Here is a 24,040-nt window from a genome sequence, read left to right as displayed (position 1 = left end):
TATCTATCTATGTATCTATCTATCATCTATCTATCATCAATCAATCAATCTATTATATCTATCTATCTATCTATCTATCTATCTCTATATATATATGTCTATCTATTATATCTATCTATATGTCTATCTATCTATCTATCTATCTATCTATCTATTATATCTATCTATATATCTATCTATCATCTATCTGTCTATCTATCTATCTATCTATCTATCTGTCTATCTATTTGTCTATCTATCAGTCTATCTATCATCTATCTATCATCTATCTATCATCTATCTATCTATTATATCTATCTATATGTCTATGTATCTATCTAATATATCTATCTATATGTCTATCTATCACCTGTCTGTCTGTCTATCTATCTATCTATCTATCTATCTATATCTATATATATCATCTATCTATCTATTATATCTATCTATATGTCTGTCTGTCTGTCTATCTATCTATCTATCTATCTATCTATTATATCTATATGTCTATCTATCTATCATCTATCTATTATATCTATCTATCTATTATATCTATATGTCTGTCTATCTATCTATCTATCTATCATCTATCTATCTATTATATCTATCTATCTATCTATCTATTATATCTATATGTCTATCTATCTATCTATCTATCTATCTATCATCTATCTATTATATCTATCTAACTATCTGTGTGTCTATCTATCATCTAACTATTATCAATCAATCTATCTATTATATCTATCTATATGTCTATGTATCATCTATCATCAATCCTATCTATCTATCTTATCTATCTAGCATCTATCTATCTATTATATCTATCTATATATCATCTATCTATGTATCGATTATATCTATCTATCTATCTTATCTATCTATCTATATCTATTATATCTATCTATATGTCTGTCTATCTATCTATCTGTCTGTCTGTCTGCCTGTCTGTCTGCCTGTCTATCTGTCTATCTATTTATCTATCTATTTGTCTATCTATCATCTATGCATCATCTATCCTCTATCTATTCATCCATCCATCTATCATCTCTATCACCTCTTTTTATCTATCTATCTATCTATCTATCTATCTATCTATCTAAAAATGCTCTGTGAATAATGAGTACCTTAAAAACAAAAGAACTAATGAACGAAATCACACCAAATTTGGCAACAAAACGTCTCACAACACAAGGAGTGACCATCACTCAAAAATGGATTTTGTCATTTGGGAGTTGTAGTTGCTGGGATTTCTAGTTCACCTACAATCAAAGAGCATTCTGAACTCCACCAATGAGGGAATTGAACCAAACATGGCCCACAGAAGTCCCATGACCAACAGAAAATACTGGAAGTGTTTGGTGGGCATTGACCTTGAGTTTGGGAGTTGTCGTTCACTTACGTCCAGAGAGCACTGTGGACTCAAACAATGATGGATCTGGACCAAACTTGGCACAAGCACTCAATACACCCAAATATGAACACAGATGGCATTTGGGGGAAATAGACCTTGACATTTGGGAGTTGTAGTCACTGGGATACACAGTTCACTTACAATCAAAGTGGGGAAAAGCAAGTAGAGTAAATTCTTTTCTTCTCTAGTTTAAAACTGGCTTCTCTGGCTTGAGCGAGGCCAGGGAACAGAAGAGGGGGGGGGGAAAGCTGAATCATTTCTGACTCACTTCATGAGTCGTAACAAAAAGGAAAAAGCTTCGGAAGGGTAAAGGGACTTCTGGTTTTCTTAAAAACTTCAAAATTGCTTCGAAAAGTTTTTTTTTCTGAATTTATTCTGAATTATGAAGATTCTGGTGGTATGTAACCATGCCTACTAGCTATTAATAATAGTAAGCATTGCCTGTTAGAGAGCCAGTTTGGTAGAGGGCATTGGACTATGACTCTAGAGAGCTGGATTCGGTTTCCCGCTTGACCATGAAAACCCATAGTGGCCCTCCTCATTGATAGTTATGTGTCCCATCTATGCAACGTTGGAGGGTAGAAACTGTTTTTGAATTCATAGAGTCATAGAATCATAGAATCAAAGAGTTGGAAGAGACCTCATGGGCCATCCAGTCCAACCCCATTCTGCCAAGAAGCAGGAATATTGCATTCAAAGCACCCCCGACAGATGGCCATCCAGCCTCTGTTTAAAAGCTTCCAAAGAAGGAGCCTCCACCACACTCCGGGGCAGAGAGTTCCACTGCTGAACGGCTCTCACAGTCAGGAAGTTCTTCCTCATGTTCAGATGGAATCTCCTCTCTTGTAATTTGAAGCCATTGTTCCGCGTCTTAGTCTCCAGGGAAGCAGAAAACAAGCTTGCTCCCTCCTCCCTGTGGCTTCCTCTCACATGTTTATACATGGCTATCATATCTCCTCACAGCCTTCTCTTCTTCAGGCTAAACATGCCCAGCTCCTTAAGCCGCTCCTCATAGGGCTTGTTCTCCAGACCCTTGATCATTTTAGTCGCCCTCCTCTGGACACATTCCAGCTTGTCAACATCTCTCTTGAATTGTGGTGCCCAGAATTGGACATAATATTCCAGGTGTGGTCTAACCAGAGCAGAATAGAGCATGGGGAGCATGACTTCCTTAGATCTCGACACTAGGCTCCTCTTGATGCAGGCCAAAATCCCGTTGGCTTTTTTTTGCCGCCACATCACATTGTTGGCTCATGTTTAACTTGTTGTCCACGAGGACTCCAAGATCTTTTTTACACGTACTGCTCTCAAGCCAGGCACTGAATCAAACATAGCACACAGAATTCCCATGACCAAGAGAAAATATTGGGAACGTCTGGTGGACATTGACCCTGAGTTTTTGGAGTTGTAGTTCACCTATATCTAGACTATGGACTCAAGCAATGATGGATCTGGATCAAACTTGGCACAAATGCTCAATATGCCCCCAAATGTGAACACAGATGGAGTTTGGAGAAAATAGACCTTGCCATTTGGGAGTTGTAGTTGTTGGGATTTATAGTTCACCCACAATGAAATAGCATTCTGGACCCCACCAATGATAGAATTGGACCAAACTTTCTACACAGAACCCCCATGACCAACAGAAAATACCATGTTTTCTGATTGTCTTTGGCGACCCCTCTGACACCCCTTCACGACCCCCACAGAGGTCCCGACCCCCAGGTTGAGAAACACTGCTCTAAAGCCACATCTTTACTCCCATTAGAAACAATGAGTTGGAAGAGACCCTCAAGGTTCACCTAGTCTGATCCTGGTCTGCCATCAAGGAAGACATCATCAAAGCCTTCCCAATGGATGGCCACCCAGTCTCTGCTTTAAAAACCTCCGGAGTCTTTGAGACGGTCCATATTCTGCTAGAATCATAGAATCAAAGAGTTGGAAGAGACCTCATGGGCCATCCAGTCCAACCCCATTCTGCCAAGAAGCAGGAATATTGCATTCAAATCACCCCTGGCAGATGGCCATTCAGCATCTGTTTAAAAGCTATGCTAGATTTGGAAAGGGGTCTTCAAGGACCATCCAATCCAACCTCTTCTGCCAGGCAGGAATACATTGGGTTGTTGTAGGTTTTTTCGGGCTATATGGCCATGTTCTAGAGGCATTCTCTCCTGACGTTTCGCCTGCATCTATGGGCAAGTATCACATTGGGCAAGCCACATCACATTGTTGACTCATGTTTAACTTGTTGTCCGATATAGGCTCTAAAATCCATTCCAGTCATTTTGCAGATCTTATTCTTATCCCCTTTCAAACCTTCAATGAGATTAAAGGCATGCATGTCCCGAAGAGTGAGATTACAACCTGAGGCTTTCCTCCAAAACGACTCGTAAGCTCAATGCGGAGAGGAACGGGGCCAATTGGGCTCATTCATTCTGTGCTTTTTCACACTTTGGGGGATTACAAACAAGATGAACACTACCGTAAGCCGCAATCACAACAGCTTGTGGGCAGGAAGATCACAAATGCGGCAAGGAGAAATGAACAATGGAGGTAGGACCTGAATATTTCAGGCTTCCATCAACGGGCGAAGTTGTCAGGGAAACAGCAGTCAGACCTGGAAAGGTTGTGCTGAGAAAAGGCACTCGGAGGATGCAAGTGGGGAAAGGGCTTAGCGCGTGCTCAAAACATAATCTATATTGGGCTAGGGGCAGGTCAGCCTTAGGAAGCGGTTTTCAAATGCCAAGACTTTGCAGGCTCTCACATGCTCAGCATGGAGATCATTCCAAATTCAATTCCTGGCATCTCAAAACAGGGTTAAGAAAAGCCCTCTTTGAAACCCTAGAAAGAGAGAGTCAACATCTGTCGGGGATGGTTTAATTGGGATTGAACTCTCACTCATATTACATCTAGAACAAGTATGGCCAAACTTGGGCACTCCAGGTGTCTTGGACTTCAACTCCCATCATTCCTAACACCCTTAGACCCTTTCATTTCCTCCCTCAGTCACTTAATCCATAGAAGGAGAGAGCTAATATCTGTCAGGGATGCTTTAATTGGGCTCTAACCCTCACTCATAGTATGTCTACACTAAACATGGGCAAACTTGGGATCTCCAGGTGTCTGGACTTCAACTCCCACCATTCCCAACAGCCTCAGGTCCCTTCCTTTTCCCCCTCAGCCACTTAAAACTTTAGAAAGAGAGAGCTAACATCTGTCGGGGATGCTTTAATTGGGATTGAACCCTCACTCATATTATGTCTACACCAAACATGGGCAAACTTGAGACCTCCAGGTGTTTTGGACTTCAACTCCCATCATTCCTAACAGCCTCAGGCCCTTTCCTTTCCCCCCTCAGCTGCTTAAGCGGCTGAGGGGGAAAAGGAAGGGGCCTGAGGCTGTTAGGAGTGATGGGAGTTGAAGTCCAAAACACCCAGAGGGCCAAATTTGGCCCATTCCTGATCCACATGGTAGAACTGATATTGCAAAAGTGCCTACAGGTTATCCTTTGCGACCTCCTCTCAACTCGAAGCCTGGTTTCCTTTATCCTTTTGACCTGTAATCTTATAATGCTTGCATTACGAGATCCGGTAATAGGATTTTTCTCCCCTCATGGGCTGATAAACAGGCTGTTTCCCAATAGGAAATTATGTAAACTGAAAAGCAATGCATGTTAACACACATTGTGTTGTGACACACAATCGAAAAGGGGTCAAAACTGCCCATCCATCATTTTGTCTTGCTCATAAGAGGATATTGTGGGCAAAGATGGGCTCTGAAGGTTATTAATTAAAGCAGAGGTTGGTTGGCCATTGACATTGTGTAATAATAGTTAAATATTGTATTGACATGCTTTTAATGCAAGCTGTTTTGTGTCTCTTTGTGGAGAGAAAAAGCAGGTTTAAATAAACATACACATAATAATAATAATAATAATAATAATAATAATAGTAATAATGCAAGAAGATTGCACAGACAGACTACAAGCAGAGGCACAACACCATTGCTCAGATGATTCATTGGAACTTGTGCCACAAATACCATCTGCCTGCGACAAAGAACTGAAAAAGTTATCGAAAATGAACACGTCAAACTACTCTGGGACTTCTGAATTCAGACAGACAGAGTTTTGGAGCACAATACTCCTCACCTCACGATCGTGTTATAAAACAAAGTATGGATTGTGGATGTTGCAATCCCAGGCGACAGCGGGATTGAAGAGAAATAACTGGAAAAGCTGACATTATATTAGGATTTAAAGATTGAATTGCAAAGACTCAGGTATAAGCCAGTCAAGGTGGTCCCAGTGGTGATTGGCACACTGGGCACAATGCCTCAGGACATTGGCCTGCACTTAATAACAATCAACGCTGACAAAATTACCATCTGCCAGCTGCAGAAGCCACCTTACTGGGATCTGCATGCATTATTTGCCGATACATCACACAGTCCTAAACACTTGGGAAGTGTCCAACATATAATAATAATGGTGGTGGCCCCATTGGTGATCGGCACACTGGGTGCAGTGCATAAAGACCTTGGCCTGCACTTAAAGACAATTGGTGCTGACAAAATTACCATCTGCCAGCTGCAGAAGCCACCTTACTGGGATCTGCATGCATTATTCGCCGATACATCACACAGTCCTAGACACTTGGGAAGTGTCTGACGTGTGATCCAATACAACAGCCAACAGACTGATCTTGTTTGCTGTAGATTCAACTTGTTGTGTTAATAATAATAATAATAATAATAATAATAATAATAATAATAATGGTGGTGGCCCCATTGGTGATCGGCATACTGGGTGCAGTGCCTCAAGACCTTGGCCTTCACTTAATAACAATCAGTGCTGACAAAATTACCATCTGCCAGCTGCAAAATGCCACCTTACTGGGATCTGCACACATTATTCACCGATACATCACACAGTCCTAGACACTTGGGAAGTGTCCGACGTGTGATCCAATACAACAGCCAGCAGAGCACACTTGTTTGCTGTAGACTCAACTTGTTGTGTTAATAATAATAATAATAATAATAATAATAATAATAATAATAATAATAATGGTGGTCCCAGTGGTGATCGGCACACTGGGTGCAGTGCCTAAAGGCCTTGGCCTGCACTTAAAAACAATTGGTACTGACAAAATTACCATCTGCCAGCTGCAAAAGACCACCTTACTGGGATCTGCACGCATTATTTGCTGATACATCACACAGTCCTAGACACTTGAGAAGTATCCAACGTGTGATCTAATACAACAACCAGCAGAATGATCTTGTTTGCTATAGACTCAACTGGTTGTATTTCTAATAATAATAACAACAACAACAACAACAACAACAGCAACAACTTTCAACTTTCGAATCCAGACTGACAATGTTTTGGAACACAATACACCAGACATCATGATTGTGGAAAAGAAAAAAGTCTGGATTATTGATGTCACCATTCCAGGTGACAGTTGCATTGAGGAAAAATAACAGGAAAAACACAGCTGCTATCAAGACCTCAAAATCGAACTACAACGGCTCTGGCATAAACCAGTACAGGTGGTCCCAGTGGTCATTGGTGCACTGGGTGCCATGCCAAAAGATCTCAGCTGGCATTTGGAAACAATAAATATTGACAAAATCATGATCTGTCAACTGCAAAAGATCACCTGACATGCATCTGCAACCATCATTCGAAAATACATCACTCAGTTCGAAATGCTTGGGAAGTGTCCAACTTGTGATTTTGTGATACGAAATCCAGCATAGAGATCTTGTTTGCTGTGACATACTGTGCTTTTGTGTCAATAATAATAACAACAATAATAATAATGGTGGTTCCAGTGGTGATTGGCACACTGGGTGCAGTGCTTAAAGACCATGGCCTGCACTTAAAAACAATCGTCACTGACAAAATCACCATCTGTCAGCTGCAAAAGGCCACCCTACTTGGATATGCATGCCTTATTCATCGATACATCACACAGTCCTAGACACTTGGGAAGTGTACAACGTGTGATCCAATACAACAGCCAGCAGAGTGATCTTGTCTGCTGTGGACTCATCTTGTTGTGTATCAAATGATAATAATAATAATAATAATAATAATGTTGGTGGCCCCATTGGTGATTAGCACACTGGGTGCAGTGCCTAAAGACCTTGGCCTGCACTTAAAAACAATCAGTCCTGACAAAATAACCATCTATCAGTTGCAAAGGGCCACCCTACTTGGATTTGCATGCCTTATTTGGAAGTGTCTGACGTGTGATCCAATACAAAAGCCACCAGAGTGATTTCATGCTATGTACTAATCTTGTTGTGGATCAAATAATAATAATAGTAATAATTAACAATAGAGCTGCTCTAGCTTCCTGCAATTCTAAGATATAGAAATTCGAATGTATTGAAACTCATTCTAATGCTCAGGCTGTTCCTATTAAAAATGAAGACGGAGGAAATTTCCATCAAGAGCAGCTAATGATATAATGCCATCGTTGCCCGTTTATGGGGTCCTGCCAAAACACCTACACACGCTCTCCAACATATGCGCTGTACCCTGTTTCTGAACAGCCCCGTGCCTCCTGCCAAAGGCATTTGCATCCTGGCTCCTACGCTCCCATCTGGAGCTCCAGGTTTCCGGAGATTGGATCAACGCAGCCTCCGTCTTTCATGGAGCGCCCCCCCCCCCCTCCTCAATATTCTGGAAGGAACCTGATTTTGGAAAAACAACAACATCAACTCTCTAATTAATGGAAGGTTTTGTTCACATAAGGAAGTGGAGGTCAGTTTTGCTGCCCTCGTGGAACTTGGACACCAGCATAGGTTGATTGGGCTCAAAAGAGCTCTCCAAGGTGCTGAAGTCTTTTCCCCATTGGGTTCAGCACTATGGAGAGCTCCTTTCAGGTTCCAAAGTGTTGAACCCATTTGAGGAATAGACCTCAATGCCTTGGAGAATTCAAAGGATCCCTCCATAGTGTTCAGCCTATTTTGGAAGAGGCACCAATACCTTGGGGGTTTGTTTATTTACTTTATTTGTATACCGCTCTTCTCAGCCCTTAGGGGACTCAGGGAGGATGACTGTGTACACATATATGGTAAACATTCAATGCCAATTTTTGACATACAAACATATACAGACATACACAGAGGCTATTTAACTTTTTCTGGCCGCCAGCGGAGCTGTCGTTTTCATCGTCCATCTGCGACGCTGATGAAGCACTTCCGCATTCCCCGCATGCTTTCCCGCTGGAATGCTTTGCTGGAGTCTTTCTCATGGCCTCATAAATTAGTTAATTTAGCCTCCCCACACTTTTAAGGTGGTACCTTATTTTCCTACTAGACAGATGCAACTGTCTTTTGGGTTGCAAAGGTCGACAACAGGCTCCACACAATTGGTTGGAAACCCACTCCAACCCGGGCTGGCTTCGAACTCATGACCTTTTGGTCAGAGTGATCTTAATGCAGCGGACACTCAGCTGGCTGCGCCACAATCCCTACAAGGAATTGCATAAGTAAGTAAGCAAGTAAGTAAGTAAGTAAAAGTGTGTGTGTGTGCGCGCACACTCATAGAATCATAGAATCAAAGAGTTGGAAGAGACTTCATGGGCCATCCAGTCCAATCCCATTCTGCCAAGAAGCAGGAATATTGCATTCAAAACACCCCTGATAGATGGCCATCCAGCCTCTGTTTAAAAGCTTCCAAAGAAGGAGCCTCCACCACACTCCGGGTCAGAACGGCTCTCAAAGTCAGGAAGTTCTTCCTCATGTTCAGATGTAATCTCCTCTCTTGTCCTTTGTAGCCATTGTTCCATTGCGTCCTAGTCTCCAAGGAAGCAGAAAACAAGCTTGCTCCCTCCTCCTCCCTGTGGCTTCCTCTCACATATTTATACATGGCTATCATATCTCCTCTCAGCCTTCTCTTCTTCAGGCTAAACATGCCCAGTTCCCTAAGCCGCTCCTCATAGGGCTTGTTCTCCAGACCCTTGATCATTTTAGTCGCCCTCCTCTGGACACATTCCAGCTTGTCAATATCTCTCTTGAATTGTGGTGCCCAGAATTCGACACAATATTCCAGGTGTGGTCTAACCAAAGCGGAATAGAGCATGGGGAGCATTACTTCCCTAGATCTAGACACTATGCTCCTCTTGATACAGGCCAAAATCCCATTGGATTTTTTTGCCGCCACATCATATTGTTGGCTCATGTTTAACTTGTTGTCCACGAGGACTCCAAGGTCTTTTTCACACGTCCTGCTCTCGAGCCAGGCATTGTCCCCCATTCTGTATCTTTGCATTTCGTTTTTCCTGCCAAAGTGGAGTAACTTGCATTTGTCACTGTTGAACTTCATTTTGTTAGTTTCGGCCCATCATCTCTCTAATCTCTCAAGATCGTTTTGAATCCTGTACTACCTTTGATCTCCATGGAAACACTGCTTGAAGCTCTCAATCCAAAGTGAGAGACAGAATTACAAAACATTGCCATGAGCATAAGGTGTCCATATCATTCAATCTTGCATCGCAGAAACCTAAAGTACTTGACAAATGTTTTGCTTTGTCTAGCGTCCTTCTTGAAAACATCTTTAGCTTGAACTGGTCGATCCAGTAGTCACTGGAAGATCAAATTGCCACTTCCTTGTAAGGGAAAGGCCTTTCCCAGTATGGATTGCTAAAGCCTTCCAACCTGTTAATGTGCAAAGTTGTCAACAGTTGGCTGGAGAGCGCATTTCGTGACCCACTTGAGCCTTTGCAAGCGTGGCTGGCGAAAACGTGTTGGCTCACACTTTGTTGGCCTTCTCAAACAGGCGCAAAACAAAGGTAATGTATCCCTCCAAGGTGGCAAAGACGACAAGGAAGAAGCGGCTGGAAAAACTACTAAGTGGAAGAGGTAAAATAACGCCCGAGAAACCTGATCGCTCTTGCGGCTGGCGTGTAATCGACACCGCTCTTCCATTTACGTCATGGACGAATCTGGGCCCCTGGAGCAGGAGGTAATCCATAATCCCCAAAGAGAGGAATGTGACTCACGGCTCAGCATCACTCCGTTACGAGCGGCAGGAGGCTTCGCAGCGGCTGAGCAAGGCTTGGAAAAGGCACACCGCTGAGATGACTTGTTCAGTGTGTCTGTGTGTCATGTCCTGTTCTCCCACCGCTGCTCTTCTCTGCCTCATTTCCTGCCTTTCTTCTTCCTCCTCGCTGTTCTTGACTTCAGCGACGCACAGAACCCTTTGTTCCTGTGATGATATGTTGTTGATGCAGAAGGACAACTCCACCAGAGCAAAACAGGAAGAGTTGTATTGAGAGGTGGCCAAAAACCAAGGAGAAAGGGGTGAAGAACACCTTCAAAATCAGTGCAAGTAGCAGAAGGTTGAAGGACAGTCATTGGTTCGAAAAGCATCATAATGGATGAAGCCAAGATTAGTCTTCTGTGCTCTGGGATCCACCTCTGATGCTCTTTAGACTTAAGATGCATCTACACCAGGTATGGCCAAAGTTGGACCCTCCAGGGGTTTTGTGCTTCAGTTCCCATCATTACGTTTACACCAAGCATGGGCAAACTTGGGACCTTCAGAGGTTTTGGGCTTCAACTCCTATCATTCCCTAGAAACCTTAGGAAGAGAGAGCTAACATCTGTCAGGAATGCTTTAATTGGGTTTGAACCCTCACTCATATTTTGTCTACACCAAGCAGGGGCAAACATGGGACCTTCAGGGGTTTTGGACCTCAACTCCCATCATTATGTCTACATCAAGCATGGGCAAACTTGGGACCTTCAGGGGTTTTGGGCTTCTACTCCCATCATTCCCTAGAAACCCTAGAAAGAGAGAGTTAACATCTGTCAGGGATGCTTTAATTGGGCTTAGAACCATCACTCATATTATGTCTACACCAAGCATGGGTAAACCTGGGACCTTCAGGGATTTTGGACCTCAACTCCCATCATTATGTCTACACCAAGCATGGGCAAACTTGGGACCTTCAGGGGTTTTGGACCTCAACTCCCATCATTATGTCTACACCAAGCATGGGCAAACTTGGGACCTTCAGGAGTTTTGGACCTCAATTCCCATCATTATGTCTACACCAAGCATGGACAAACTTGGGACCTTCAGGGGATTTGGGCTTCAACTTCCATCATTCCCTAGAAACCCTAGAAAGAGAGAGCTAACATCTGTCGGGGATACTTTGACTGGGCTTGAACCCTCACTCATATTATGTCTACACCAAGCATGGGCAAACTTGGGACCTTCAGGAGTTTTGGATTTCAACTCCCATCATTCCCTAGAAACCCTAGAAAGAGAGAGCTAACATCTGTCGGGGATACTTTGACTGGGCTTGAACCCTCACTCATATTATGTCTACACCAAGCATGGGCAAACTTGGGACCTTCAGGGATTTTGGACCTCATCTCCCATCATTATGTCTACACCAAGCATGGACAAACTTGGGACCTTCAGGGGTTTTGGACTTCAACTCCCATCATTATGTCTACGCCAAGTATGGGCAAACTTGGGACCTTCAGGGGTTTTGGATTTCAACTCCCATCATTATGTCTACACCAAGCATGGACAAACTTGGGACCTTCAGGGATTTTGGACCTCAACTCCCATCATTATGTCTACACCAAGCATGGACAAACGTGGGGCCTTCAGGGGTTTTGGACCTCAACTCCCATCATTATGTCTATATACCAAGTATGGGCAAACTTGGGACCTTCAGGGCTTTTGGACCTCATCTCCCATCATTATGTCTACACCAAGCATAGACAAACTTGGGACCTCCAGGGATTTTGGACCTCAACTCCCATCATTATGACTACACCAAGCATGGACAAACGTGGGACCTTCATGGGTTTTGGACCTCAACTCCTATCATTATGTCTACACCAAGCATGGGCAAACTTGGGACCTTCAGGGATTATGAACTTCAACTCCCATCATTCCCTAGAAACTCTAGAGAGAGCTAACATCTGTCAGAGATGCTTTAATTGGTCTTAGAATCATCACTCATATTATGTCTACACCAAGCATGGGCATACTTGGGACCTCCAGGGGTTTTGGACATCAGCTCCCACCATTCCCTCAGGCTCTTTCCTTATCCCTCTTAAGCGGCTGAGGGGGGAAGGGAAGGGGCTTGAGGCTGTTAGGAATTATGGGAGTTGAAGTCCAAACCACCTGGAGGTCCAACTTGCCCATGCCTGATCTACACTGTAGAATTAATGGAATTTGACGCTACTTTAATTGCCACAACACAATGCTATGGGATCATAGGAGTTGTCATTTCACAAGATTTTTATTCTTCTCTGCCATCTGAACTAGAACTCCCATCATTTCATACCTCTAAGCCATGGAAATTAAAGTGGCATTACCCTGCATTAATCCTACACTGTAGAACCCTTTTAGTGAAAGGGAGCTCTCCAAGGTGCTGAATCCCATTCCAGGGATACGTTTACTACCATGGATAGCTCCTTCAAGGTTACACTTTGAATATGGAGTGAATTCACAACAACAACAACAACAACAACATCTCCCCAAAAGGACTCAACCCAACATATAAACCCGAATTATAACAAACTAAAATTAAATAAAAAGCACAACCTGTTATAACAGACATAAGACAATACAACAAACATCGAATGGAAACAATGACTTCCCATTTCTTTGGGGCAAATCAATTACTCATTGCTCAAGATATCTATTGAGCTGGTGAGGTGAGCAGGGCATGGATACAAATGGCAAGTATTAATCAGAGGTATAATGGTAGTGTTACCAACTACTATTCCTCCTCCTCGTAAGCCACGGAGAAGGCCTTGTCTCTCGTTGCCACCAGCCATACTTGGGATGGGGGTGGGACTGAGAGGAGGACCTCCTCCAATGACCACAGTGCCCGAGTTTGTCTGTAGAGCAGTGGTTCTCAACCTGGGGTCCCCAGCTGTTTTTGGCCTACAACTCCCAGAAACCACAGTCATTTTACCAGCTGTTAAGATTTCTGGGAGTTGAAGGCCAAAACATCTGGGGACCCGCAGGTTGAGAACCACTGCTGTAGAGGGAGATGCAGTGTGTCAAATTGGCTGGACCTAAGCCATTTAGGGCTTTTAAGATAAGAACCAGCACCTTGTATTTAGCTTGGAAGTAGATTGGCAGCTGGTGGAGCTGCCCCAACTTGGGAGTGGTTCCCTCCCTGAACGGCGCTCTAGTTAGTAACCTGGACCATTTGAAGCTTCCGAACTATCTTCAAAGGCAGCCCCATGTAGAGAGCATTGCAGTAGTCCAAACAGGATGTGACTAAGGCATGGACTACCATAGCCAAGTCAGGCGTCTCAAGGTATGGGTGCAGCTGGTGCACAAGTTTTAAGTGTACGAAGGCGCTCCTGGCCACCACTGACACCTGGGGCTCCAGAGTCAGTAATGAGTCCAGGATCACCCTCAGATTGCGGACCTGTGTCTTCAGGGGGAGTGCGACCCCATCCAACACAGGCGGTAATCCCATACCCTCATCTGCCTTACGACTGACCATATTTTTATCAGTTTTATACTAATTTATGCGATGCTTTCGATACGCAATAAATAAATAAGTGATGAAATCAAGGCACTATCCCTTGACCTAGGGAGCAGCCCACCAAAGTCAGTGGAAGATGGATTGTATAGAGCCAAAGTAAACAACAGAATCAAAATGTGCAAACAGGACGTATCATTCCCTAGCATCAGCAATTATGAGAACTACAGGTTGGTAATAGAGAAAAATTCCTACTTTCATACTTTTATATCCTTTCCCAGCCTCAAACTACAAAGTGAATATATTCATATATGTATCTATCTATGTATCTATCTATGTATCTATCTATGTATCTATCTATCTATCTATCTATCTATGTATCTATCTATGCATCTATGTATCTATGTATCTATCTATGTATCTATCTATGTATCTATCTATGTATCTATCTATTTATTTATCCATCCACCCATCCATCCATCCATCCATCCATCCATCCATCCATCCATCTTTCCATCTATCCATCCATCCATCTATCCATCCATCCATCCATCCATCCATCCATCCATCCATCCATCCACCTTTCCATCTATCCATCCATCTATCTATCTATCTATCTATCTATCTATCTATCTATCTATCCATCCATCCATATATCTTTCCATCCATCTATCCATCCATCCATCTATTCATCTATCTAGTATCTATCTAGTATCTATCTATCTATCCATCCATCCATCCATCCATCTATCTCTTTCCATCTATCCATCTATCCATCCATTTATCTATTCATCTATCTATCCATCCATCCATCTATCTTTCCATCTATCTATCTATCTATCTATCTATCTATCCATCCATCCATCCATCCATCTATCTATCTTTCCATCTATCCATCCATTTATCTATTCATCTATCTATCCATCCATCCATCCATCCATCCATCCATCCATCCATCCATCTATCTCCAACAAGGCCACCAATGCAGGTTAACTGATTTCAAATGCACCAGTGTCTGAATGGTACTGATTCTATCACTGAACACTTTATCTCAGAATTCTGGGAGTTGTAGTACCAAAACCACAACTTTTCCTGCACCCTGATCACTGTGCTTGAGAGTGTGAATTCTGCTCAGATCACTCCCAGCTCTGCCTGTAATTCTAGTCCTGAACGATTTGTACATCTTTGGCCTGACTTCAGCGCCGAGTCTGGTGACCTGGTTGGAATCCATTGAGTGATACCTTCCTAGAAAGTGTTATGAGAAACGGATCCAGACGCAGGCAAGAAACCTGGTCAGGTATATATATGCTCCCATTTAGGAACATAGGCCTGATGCCAAGCCCATGCCATTGCTCATATGGAGTTCAGTGTGGCAAACTCTTCCTTTCTCCTTCCACAGCTTTCCAGGTAAAAGCCTTTCCCAACAATATCGAGGAATTTGTCGCTTGTCCTGAAATGCTTCTTCCCTTGGGTTATTTCTTGAGTCTTCATTTGAAAGTTCCCTTTCCCAAAGCATGCTCTGCCCCTTTGGAGATGGCATTTAATTTCCTTGAAAAGCTATTGGACTCATTGATCCGTTCCTTCAGAGTTTGCAGCTCTTAATGTTTGGCATCAGGGGATTGTCTGCAGGAAGCAAATCTAAAGCAACAACGAAAACAAACCTAAATTATGCCATATGATCCTAGGTCAGGTATGGGCAAACTTGGGCCTTCCATCTAGATGTTTTGGACTTCAACTCCCCCAATTCCTAACAGCCTCAGGCCCCTTCCTTTTCCCCCTCAGCCGCTTAAGCGGCTGAGGGGGAAAAGGAAGGGGCCTGAGGCTGTTAGGAATTGGGGGAGTTGAAGTCCAAAACACTTGGAGATCCCAAGTTTGGCCATGCCTGTCCGAAGTGATTTGGATTCCCTTCTGCTACAGTCCAGCTCCTGGAATTCTTTCCTCTCCCTTTACTTCCAGGAAAAATAAAATAACGCAAGTGGGAGGGAAAGAGGACCAGGGGGAGAGATTATATTACCCAGACGCCACAAGAAAGCAGTGAGATCAGCGGCTAAGAAAACCCAGAGTTTACGTTGGTCCACCTTTTGACCTCTCCGGTTGGGGAGACATCCTTTCCCATCCTTTCCTGACTTTACAGCTTTGTCTCAGGACTAAATGCATGCCTAACAAGGTATGAGGATATCCAAGGAAGGCCAAGCTCTTCCACCATCTGCTCTGACAAGTGGGATGGACATTATCTCCTTCCTTTCCTGGCTCTGGAGTTTTGTCTCAGGACTAAATGCCTGCCTAGCAAGGCATGAGGATATCCAAGAAAGGCCAAGCTCTTCCACCATCTGCTCCGACAAGTGGGATGGACATTATCTCCTTCCTTTCCTGGCTCTGGGGCTTTGTCTCAGGACTAAATGCATGCCTAGCAAGGCATGGGGATATCCAGAGAAGGCCAAGCTCTTGCTCCATCTGCTCCGACAAGTGGGATGGACATTATCTCCTTCCTTTCCTGGATCTGGTGCTTTGTCTCAGGACTAAATGCCTGCCTAGCAAGGCATGAGGATATCCAGAGAAGGCCAAGCTCTTTCTCCATCTGCTCCGACAAGTGGGATGGACATTATCTCCTTCCTTTCCTGGCTCTGGAGCTTTGTCTCAGGATTAAAGAAGCCACAGGTCCACAGTTTGGGAGTCCTCTTGGACTCATCGCTCACGCTTGAGGCTCAGGTGTTGGCGGTGTCCAGGAGGGCTTTTACACAATTGAGACTTGTGCGCCAGCTGCGACCGTACCTCGCGAAGGCTGATCTGGCCGGGGTGGTCCATGCCTTGGTCACCTCTAGATTGGACTACTGCAATGTGCTCTACGTAGGGCTGCCCTTGAAAACGGCTCGGAAATTCCAACTGGTCCAACGGGTAGCAGCCAGGATGTTAACCGGGGCTCCTTACAGGGAGAGGTCAACCCTCCTGTTCAAGGAGCTCCACTGGCTGCCGTTTATCTTCCGAGCCCAATTCAAGGTGCAGGTGCCCTCAACGGTTTGGGACCACCCTATCTACGTGATCGCATCTCCGTCTATGAACCCACACGCTCTCTTCGGTCATCCGGAGAGGCCCTGCTCGTGATCCCGCCCACGTCGCAGGCGCGCTTGGTGGGAACTTGAGACAGGGCCTTTTCCGTGGTGGCCCCCCGACTCTGGAACGCCCTCCCGAAAGATCTTAGACAGGCCCCTTTGCTGGCAGTCTTCAGAAAGAACTTGAAGGCCTGGCTGTTCCGATGTGCCTTTTCAGATTAGGAACTCCCAATACCAAGCCCTAGAAGCACTTTAGTAAAACCAAGATCACCGCACACTGCACTTCCTTTATAATCCTACATACCTCCTGCCACATCAGCACTTTTAATCTTGTACCCATTACTCTGGCCTGGCCCAGTTTTATATTGTTTTGATGTCTCGATGTATTGTTATTGTTGTTGTTTATTTCTGCTTAACTGCTTTTAATTTGCTCTAGGTATTGTACTGTTGTACTGTGTTTTGAGGCCTTGGCCTATGTAAGCCTCATCGAGTCCTGTGGGAGATGCTAGCGGGGTACAAATAAAGTTATAATTGTAATAATAATTAAATGCCTGCCTAGCAAGGCATGAGGATATCTAGAGAAGGCCAAGCTCTTCCTCCATCTGCTCCAACAAGTGGAATAGAAACCATGAAAATGAACACAATCTGGTTACCACTATTTTAAAAAATCCAAAATCATAACAGTAACTATGTATTGTCGAAGGCTTTCATGGCTGGAATCACTAGGTTTTTGTGTGTTTTTTCGGGCTATAGGGCCATTTTCTAGAGGCATTTCTCCTGACGTTTCTGACGTAACTGTACAGAAAAAGTAACTGAAGAACAACATTCAAAAACCTCCCAAACAAAGGATGGCCCCAGGCAGCAACAGCCAGGCGACCTCTATGCAGATACCCTCACTGATTGGCTCTTCAGCTGCAAGGCTATTCAATGTGCCAGCTTGATTAGCATTGAATAGCCTTGCATTGAATTCACCAGTTTCTGAGTGCGGGGATTCCAGACAGCAAACACTCAAATGCCAGTTAACACCTCCCAAACAAAGGATGGCCCCAGGCAGCAACAGCCAGGCGACCTCTATGCAGATACCCTCACTGATTGGCTCTTCAGCTGCAAGGCTATTCAATGGGTCAGCTTGATTTGTATACCACCTTTCTCAGCCAGAGGCGACTCAAGGCAGTTCAGAGTCGGCAGCAATTCGATGCCATAACAAATATCAAAATACAGTTAACATATTATAAAAACAATTCAACATTTAAAAGGTAATATAAAAAGCAAATATATCTGTAAAAACAAGATATATTTGGGAGGTGTTAACTGGCCCTTCATTGTTTGCTGTCTGGAATTCACCACTTTCTGAGTGTGACAGCAAACAAGTGCCAGTCAAAATCTCACAAACAAAGGATGGCCCCAGGCAGCAACAGCCAGGCAACCTCTATGCAGATCCCCTCACTGACTGACTCTGCAGCTGCAAGGCTACTCAATGGGCCAGCTTGATTAGCATTGAATAGCCTTGCATTGAATTCTCCAGTTTCTGAGTGCGGGGATTCCAGACAACAAATACTCAAATGCCAGTTAACACCTCCCAAACAAAGGATGGTCCCAGGCAGCAACAGCCAGGAGACCTCTCACTGATCGACTCTTAGCATTTTATAGCCTTGCAGCTACAAAGCCTGGTTGCTTCTTGCCTGGGGGAATCCTTTATTGGGAGGTGTAAGCTGGCCCTGATTGTCTCCTGCCTGGAATTCCCCTGCAATTGATGAACCAACGTGGACACAGCATATTACTTGAGAACACAGAAATGCTTGACCACTCTCACAACTACCATGTCAGACTACACAGAGAAGCCATCGAAATCCACAACCATGAGGACAATTTCAACAGAAAGGAGGAAACCGTGAAAATAAACAAAATCTGGTCACCAGTATTTAGAAACTCCAAAATCAGGAGAGTAAATAAAAAGCAACACTCAAAAATCAGGGGAACTTCAGACAAGAAACAATCAGGGACACTGAATCACCTCCCAACAAAGCATTCCCCCAAGCAGGAAGAAGCTACACCTTGAAACTGCTAGGCCATTAAATGCTAATAATTAAATGCAATGGAAACATTCACACCTGCCTCCAACAGACAAGAGTTCTTTCTCCCACCCTTGACATTATTCCACAAATATATAAACCCAATTCTCCTAATTTCCAACAGACCTGACAACCTCTGAGGATGCCTGCCATAGATGTCGGTGAAACGTCAGGAGAGAATGCTTCTGGAATATGGCCATACAGCCTGAAAAACTTACAACCAAGTGGAATGGACATTATCTCCATCCTTTCCTGGCTCTGTAGCTTTTTCTCAGTGCTAAATGCCTGCCTAGTAAGGCTGTGCTGTGGATGGACACGAGGACATCCAGAGAAGGCCAATCCCGTCCTACTTCTGCTCCAACAAGTGGGATGGACATCTATCTCCAGCAGACTTTGGAGACCATACTTTTGGATTGACCTGCTTGTGAAGAAAGCCAGAAGGGGTCAAAAAGACACCTTGAGATGAAACCAGAAGCCAGCCAGTCTAGCAAGGCTGTTCTGTGGATACAAGGACATCCAGAGAAGGTCAAGCTCTTCCTCCATCTGTTCCGACAAGTGGGATGGACATTATCTCCAGCCTTTCCTGGCTTTGTAGCTTTTTCTCAGTATTAAATGCCTGCCTAGCATGGCTGTTCTGTGGATATGAGGACATCTAGAGAAGGCCAAGCTCTTCCTACTTTTGCTCCAACAAGTGGACATTTATCTCCAGACTTTGGAGACCATGGTTTTGGATTGACCTGCTTCTGAAGAAAGCCAGAAGGGATCAAAAAGACACACTGAGATGGATCCAGAATTCAGCCTGCCTAGCATGGCTGTTCTGTGGACACCAGGACATCAAGAGAAGGTCAAGCTCTTCCTCCATCTGTTCCGACAAGTGGGATGGACATTATCTCCATCCTTTCCTGGCTCTGTAGATTTTTCTCAGTATTAAGTACCTGTCTAGCAAGGCTGTTCTGTGGATATGAGGACATCTAAAGAAAGCCAAGTTCTTCCTACTTTTGCTCCGACAAGTGGGATGGACATCTATCTCCAGACTTTGGAGATAGATGTCCAGAAGACATCTATTTCCAAAGGAAGAGCTTGGCCATCTAGAGAAGGCCAAGCTCTTCCTACTTTTACTCCGACAAGTGGGATGGACATCTATCTCCAGACTTTGGAGATAGATGTCCAGAAGACATCTATTTCCAAAGGAAGAGCTTGGCCATCTAGAGAAGGCCAAGCTCTTCCTACTTTTACTCCAACAAGTAGGATGGACATCTATCTCCAAAGGAAGAGCTTGGCCATCTAGAGAAGGTCAAGCTCTTCCTACTTTTGCTCCAACAAGTGGGATGGACATCTATCTCCAGACTTTGGAGACCATGCTTTTGCATTGACCTGCTTCTGAAGAAAGCCAGAAGGGGTCAAAAATACACCTTGAGATGGAACCAGAAGTCACAGCCTAGCAAGGCCATTCTGTGGCTACAAGGACATCCAGAGAAGGCCAAGCTCTTCCTGCATCCATTCCAACAAGTGGGATGGACATTATCTCCATCCTTTCCTAGCTCTGTAGATTTTTCTCAGTATTAAATGCCTGCCTAGCAAGGCTGTTCTGTGGATGTGAGGACATCTAGAGAAGGCCAAGCTCTTCCTACTTTTACTCCGACAAGTAGGATGGACATCTATCTCCAGACTTTTGAGATAGACGTCCAAAAGACATCTATCTCCAAAGGAAGAGATCGGCCATCTAGAGAAGGCCAAGCTCTTCCTACTTTTGCTCCGACAAGTGGGATGGACATCTATCTCCAGACTTTGGAGATAGATGTCCAGAAGACATCTATCTCTAAAGGAAGAGCATGGCCATCTAGAGAAGGCCAAGCTCTTCCTACTTTTGCTCCAACAAGTGGGATGGACATCTAACTCCAGACTTTGGAGACCATGCTTTTGGATTGACCTGCTTCTGAAGAAATCCAGAAGGGGTCAAAAATACACCTTGAGTCAGCCTGCCTAGCAAGGCTGTTCTGTGGACATGAGGACATCAGAGAAGGCCAAGTTCTTCCTGCGTCTGTTCCGACAGGTTGGATGGACATCTATCTCCATCCTTTCCTGGCTCTGTGGCTTTTTCTCAGTACTAAATGCCTGCCTAACAAGGCTGTTCTGTGGATAGGAGGACATCTATCTCCAGCAGACTTCTGAGACCACGCTTTCGGATTGACCTGCTTCTGGAACCAGAAGCTAGCCTACCTAGCATGGCTGTTCTGGGGATATGAGGAGATCAAGACAAGCCAAGCTCTTCCTACTTCTGATCTGACACATGGAGTGGACATCTACCTCCAGCAGACTTCTGAGACCATGCTTTTGGAGGGACCTGCTTCTGAACAAAGACAGCTTGGGGTGGCTTCGGAATGGGCTAAAAACACACCTTTAGATGGAACCAGAAGCCAGCCATCTGTGAACGCAACAGTGGAAGGATCCCAGGTGAGAAGAAACATGACCCATGAAGCCCCTGCAGAATCATAGCATCCTAGAGTTTGAAGAGACCTGGTGGGACATCTACTCCAACCCCATTCTGCCAAGAAGCAGGAAAATCGCATTCAAAGCATCCCCAACAGATGGCCATCGAGCCTCTGTGTAAAAGCCTCCAAAGAAGGAGCCTCCACCATAATTCCAGTTTTGAACAGCTCTCTCTCACAATCAGGAAGTTCTTCCTCATGTTCAGGTGGAATCGCCTTTCTTTCCTGTAGTTTGAAGCTATTGTTCAATTGCATCCTATTCTCCGGGCAGCAGAAAACAAGCTTGCTCCCTCCTCCCTGTGGCTTCCTCTCACATATTTATACATGGCCCTCATCCTGTCTCCTCTCAGCTTTCTCTTCTGCAAGCTAAACATGCCCAGCTCTTTAAGCCACTCCTCATAGGGCTTGTTCTCCAGACCCTTGATCATTTTAGTCGCCCTCCTCTGGACACATTCCAGCTTATCAACATCTCCCTTCAATTGTGGTGCCTAGAACTGGACACTGTGATTCCAGGTGTGGTCTGACCAAGGCAGAATAGAGCATGGGAAGCAGGATTTCCCTGGGCATTGACTCCTATTGATGCAGGTCAAAATCCTATTGGCTTTTTTAGCTGCAGCATCACATCGTTGGCTCAACTTGTTCCCCAGGAGGACTCCAAGAAGAAAGAGTGAGCATCCTTACCTGGCGTATCTGGTCTTCTGAAAGTCCAGGAAGCTGGAGATGAACATCTTGGTGGTTCCATTAGAATCCAGGTTGGGTGGCTGGGATGGAGAGAAAGGAAGAGGAGGAAGAAGAGGAGGAGGAAGAAGAGGGGATGGGAGGAGGAGGAGGAGGAAAAATGATGAAGAAGGAATAGAAAGAGAAGGACAAAGAGGGAATGGGAGGAGGAGGAGGAGGAAAGTGATGATAAAGAGGGAAGAGAAAGAGAGGAAAGAAGAAGAAGGGGAGAAAATGGGAGGAGGAGGAAAGAGGTTGAAGAAGAGGGAAGAGCAAGTGGAAGAAAAGGAATAAGGAGGAGGAGGAAGAGGAAGAGGGAGAGGAAGTGGGAGGAGGCAGAAAATGATGAAGATGGAATACAAAGAGGAAAAAGAAGAAGAGAGAAGAGGAGGGATAAATGTTGATCAAGAGGGAAGAGGAAGAAGAAGAGGAGAAAGAAGAGGGAATGGGAGGAGGAGGAAGAAAGAATGGGAGGAGAAGGAAAGTGATGATAAAGGGGGAAGAGGAAGAAGGAGAAGAGGAGGAGAAAGGAGAAAAAGCAGAGGGAATGGGAGGAGAAGGAAAAACGATGGAGAATAAGGAATAGAAAGAGGAGGAAGAAGAAGGAATGGGAGGAGGAGGAGGAAAGTGATGATAAAGAGAGAAGAGGAAGAAAGAGAAGAGGAGAAGGAGAAAGGAGAAAAAGCAGAGGGAATGGGAGGAGAAGGAAAAACGATGGAGAAGAAGGAATAAAAAGAGGAGGAAGAAGAAGGAATGGGAGGAGGAGAAGGAGGAAAGTGATGATAAAGAGAGAAGAGGAAGAAAGAGAAGGGGAGGAGGAGAAAGGAGAAGAAGCAGAGGGAATGGGAGGAGAAGGAAAAACAACGGAGAAGAAGGAATAGAAAGAGGAGGAAGAAGAAGGAATGGGAGCAGAAGAAGGAGGAATGTAATGATAAAGAGGGAAAGAGGAAGAAGAAGAGAAAGAAGAAGAAGCAGAGGGAATGGGAGGGGGAGGAAAATTATGAAGAGGAAGGAATGAGAAGAGGAGGAGGAGGAGAAGGAATGAAAGGAGGAGAAAAATGATGAAGAAGAAGAGGTAAGAGCAAGAGCAAGACAAGGAGTAAGAAGAAGAGGGAAGGGGAAGAAGAAGAGGGAATAGGAGGAGAAGGAGGAGGAAAATGATGAAGAAGGAATGCAAAGAGGAAGAAGCAGAGGGAAGAGGAGGAGGAACAAATGATGATGAAGAGGGAGGAAGAAGAGGAAGAAGAAGGAGGGCAATGGGATGGAGGAAGAGGAGGGAGGAGAAAGAGGAGGAAAACAATGGAGGGAAGAGGAAGAAGAGGGAAGAGGAGGGGGATCCGAAGTGTCGGGAGGAGTTGAGGATGGAAGCCAAGTCTTTCTCCTTCAAGCCTTCGGACTCTTCTTACACAAGAGAGGGATTCTTCCTGTCTTCTCTCTCTGCCTGCCTGCCTGCCTTCTTCTCAGGCGGAGTGGCTTCTCTTCTCTCTCTCTCTCTTCTCTCCTGGCAGTTCTCTGCCTCTCTCTTCGAAAGCAGAGCGACTCCGGCTCTCTCCCTTCCTCTCTTCCAAAGGGGAGTGACTCTGTTTCCCGTTCTCTCCCTCTCTCTCTCTCTGGCATCCCCCAGCCTTTGCTTCTCTTCGCCCCCCTCCTTTTCCTCTTCCTCTTCCTCTTCCTCCTTCTTTCCCCCCTTTTCCTCCCTCCTGGGGCTTCCCCGAAAGAGGCTGGGGATTCCCTCCGGAGAAGGTCGGAAAGGTGCCGGGTGGGAATGGAGGGGGAGAGAAAAGGAAGGGGAAAAGGAGGAAGGAAGGAGAGAAGGAGGAAAAGAGGGAGG

General features: G+C 44.6%; 1 protein-coding gene across 1 annotated transcript in view; it reads right to left on the bottom strand.

The window, feature by feature from the left end:
• The window catches only part of LOC137097999 (monocyte to macrophage differentiation factor 2), a 51,502-nt gene extending 29,136 nt beyond the window's left edge, over positions 1 to 22,366 (bottom strand). The window contains exon 1 of the mRNA XM_067473640.1: positions 22,174 to 22,366. Within this exon, the coding sequence (XP_067329741.1) occupies positions 22,174 to 22,220 (47 nt within the window). The 5' untranslated portion in view covers positions 22,221 to 22,366. The remainder of the gene's footprint in view (positions 1 to 22,173) is intronic.
• Positions 22,367 to 24,040: the final 1,674 nt, after the last annotated feature.

The sequence above is a fragment of the Anolis sagrei genome, chromosome X (genome assembly GCF_037176765.1).
Source record: "Anolis sagrei isolate rAnoSag1 chromosome X, rAnoSag1.mat, whole genome shotgun sequence".
Classification (NCBI taxonomy): Eukaryota; Metazoa; Chordata; class Lepidosauria; order Squamata; family Dactyloidae; genus Anolis; species Anolis sagrei.
Note: the sequence above shows the minus strand (reverse complement) of the source record. Positions and strands in the feature narration are given on the sequence as shown.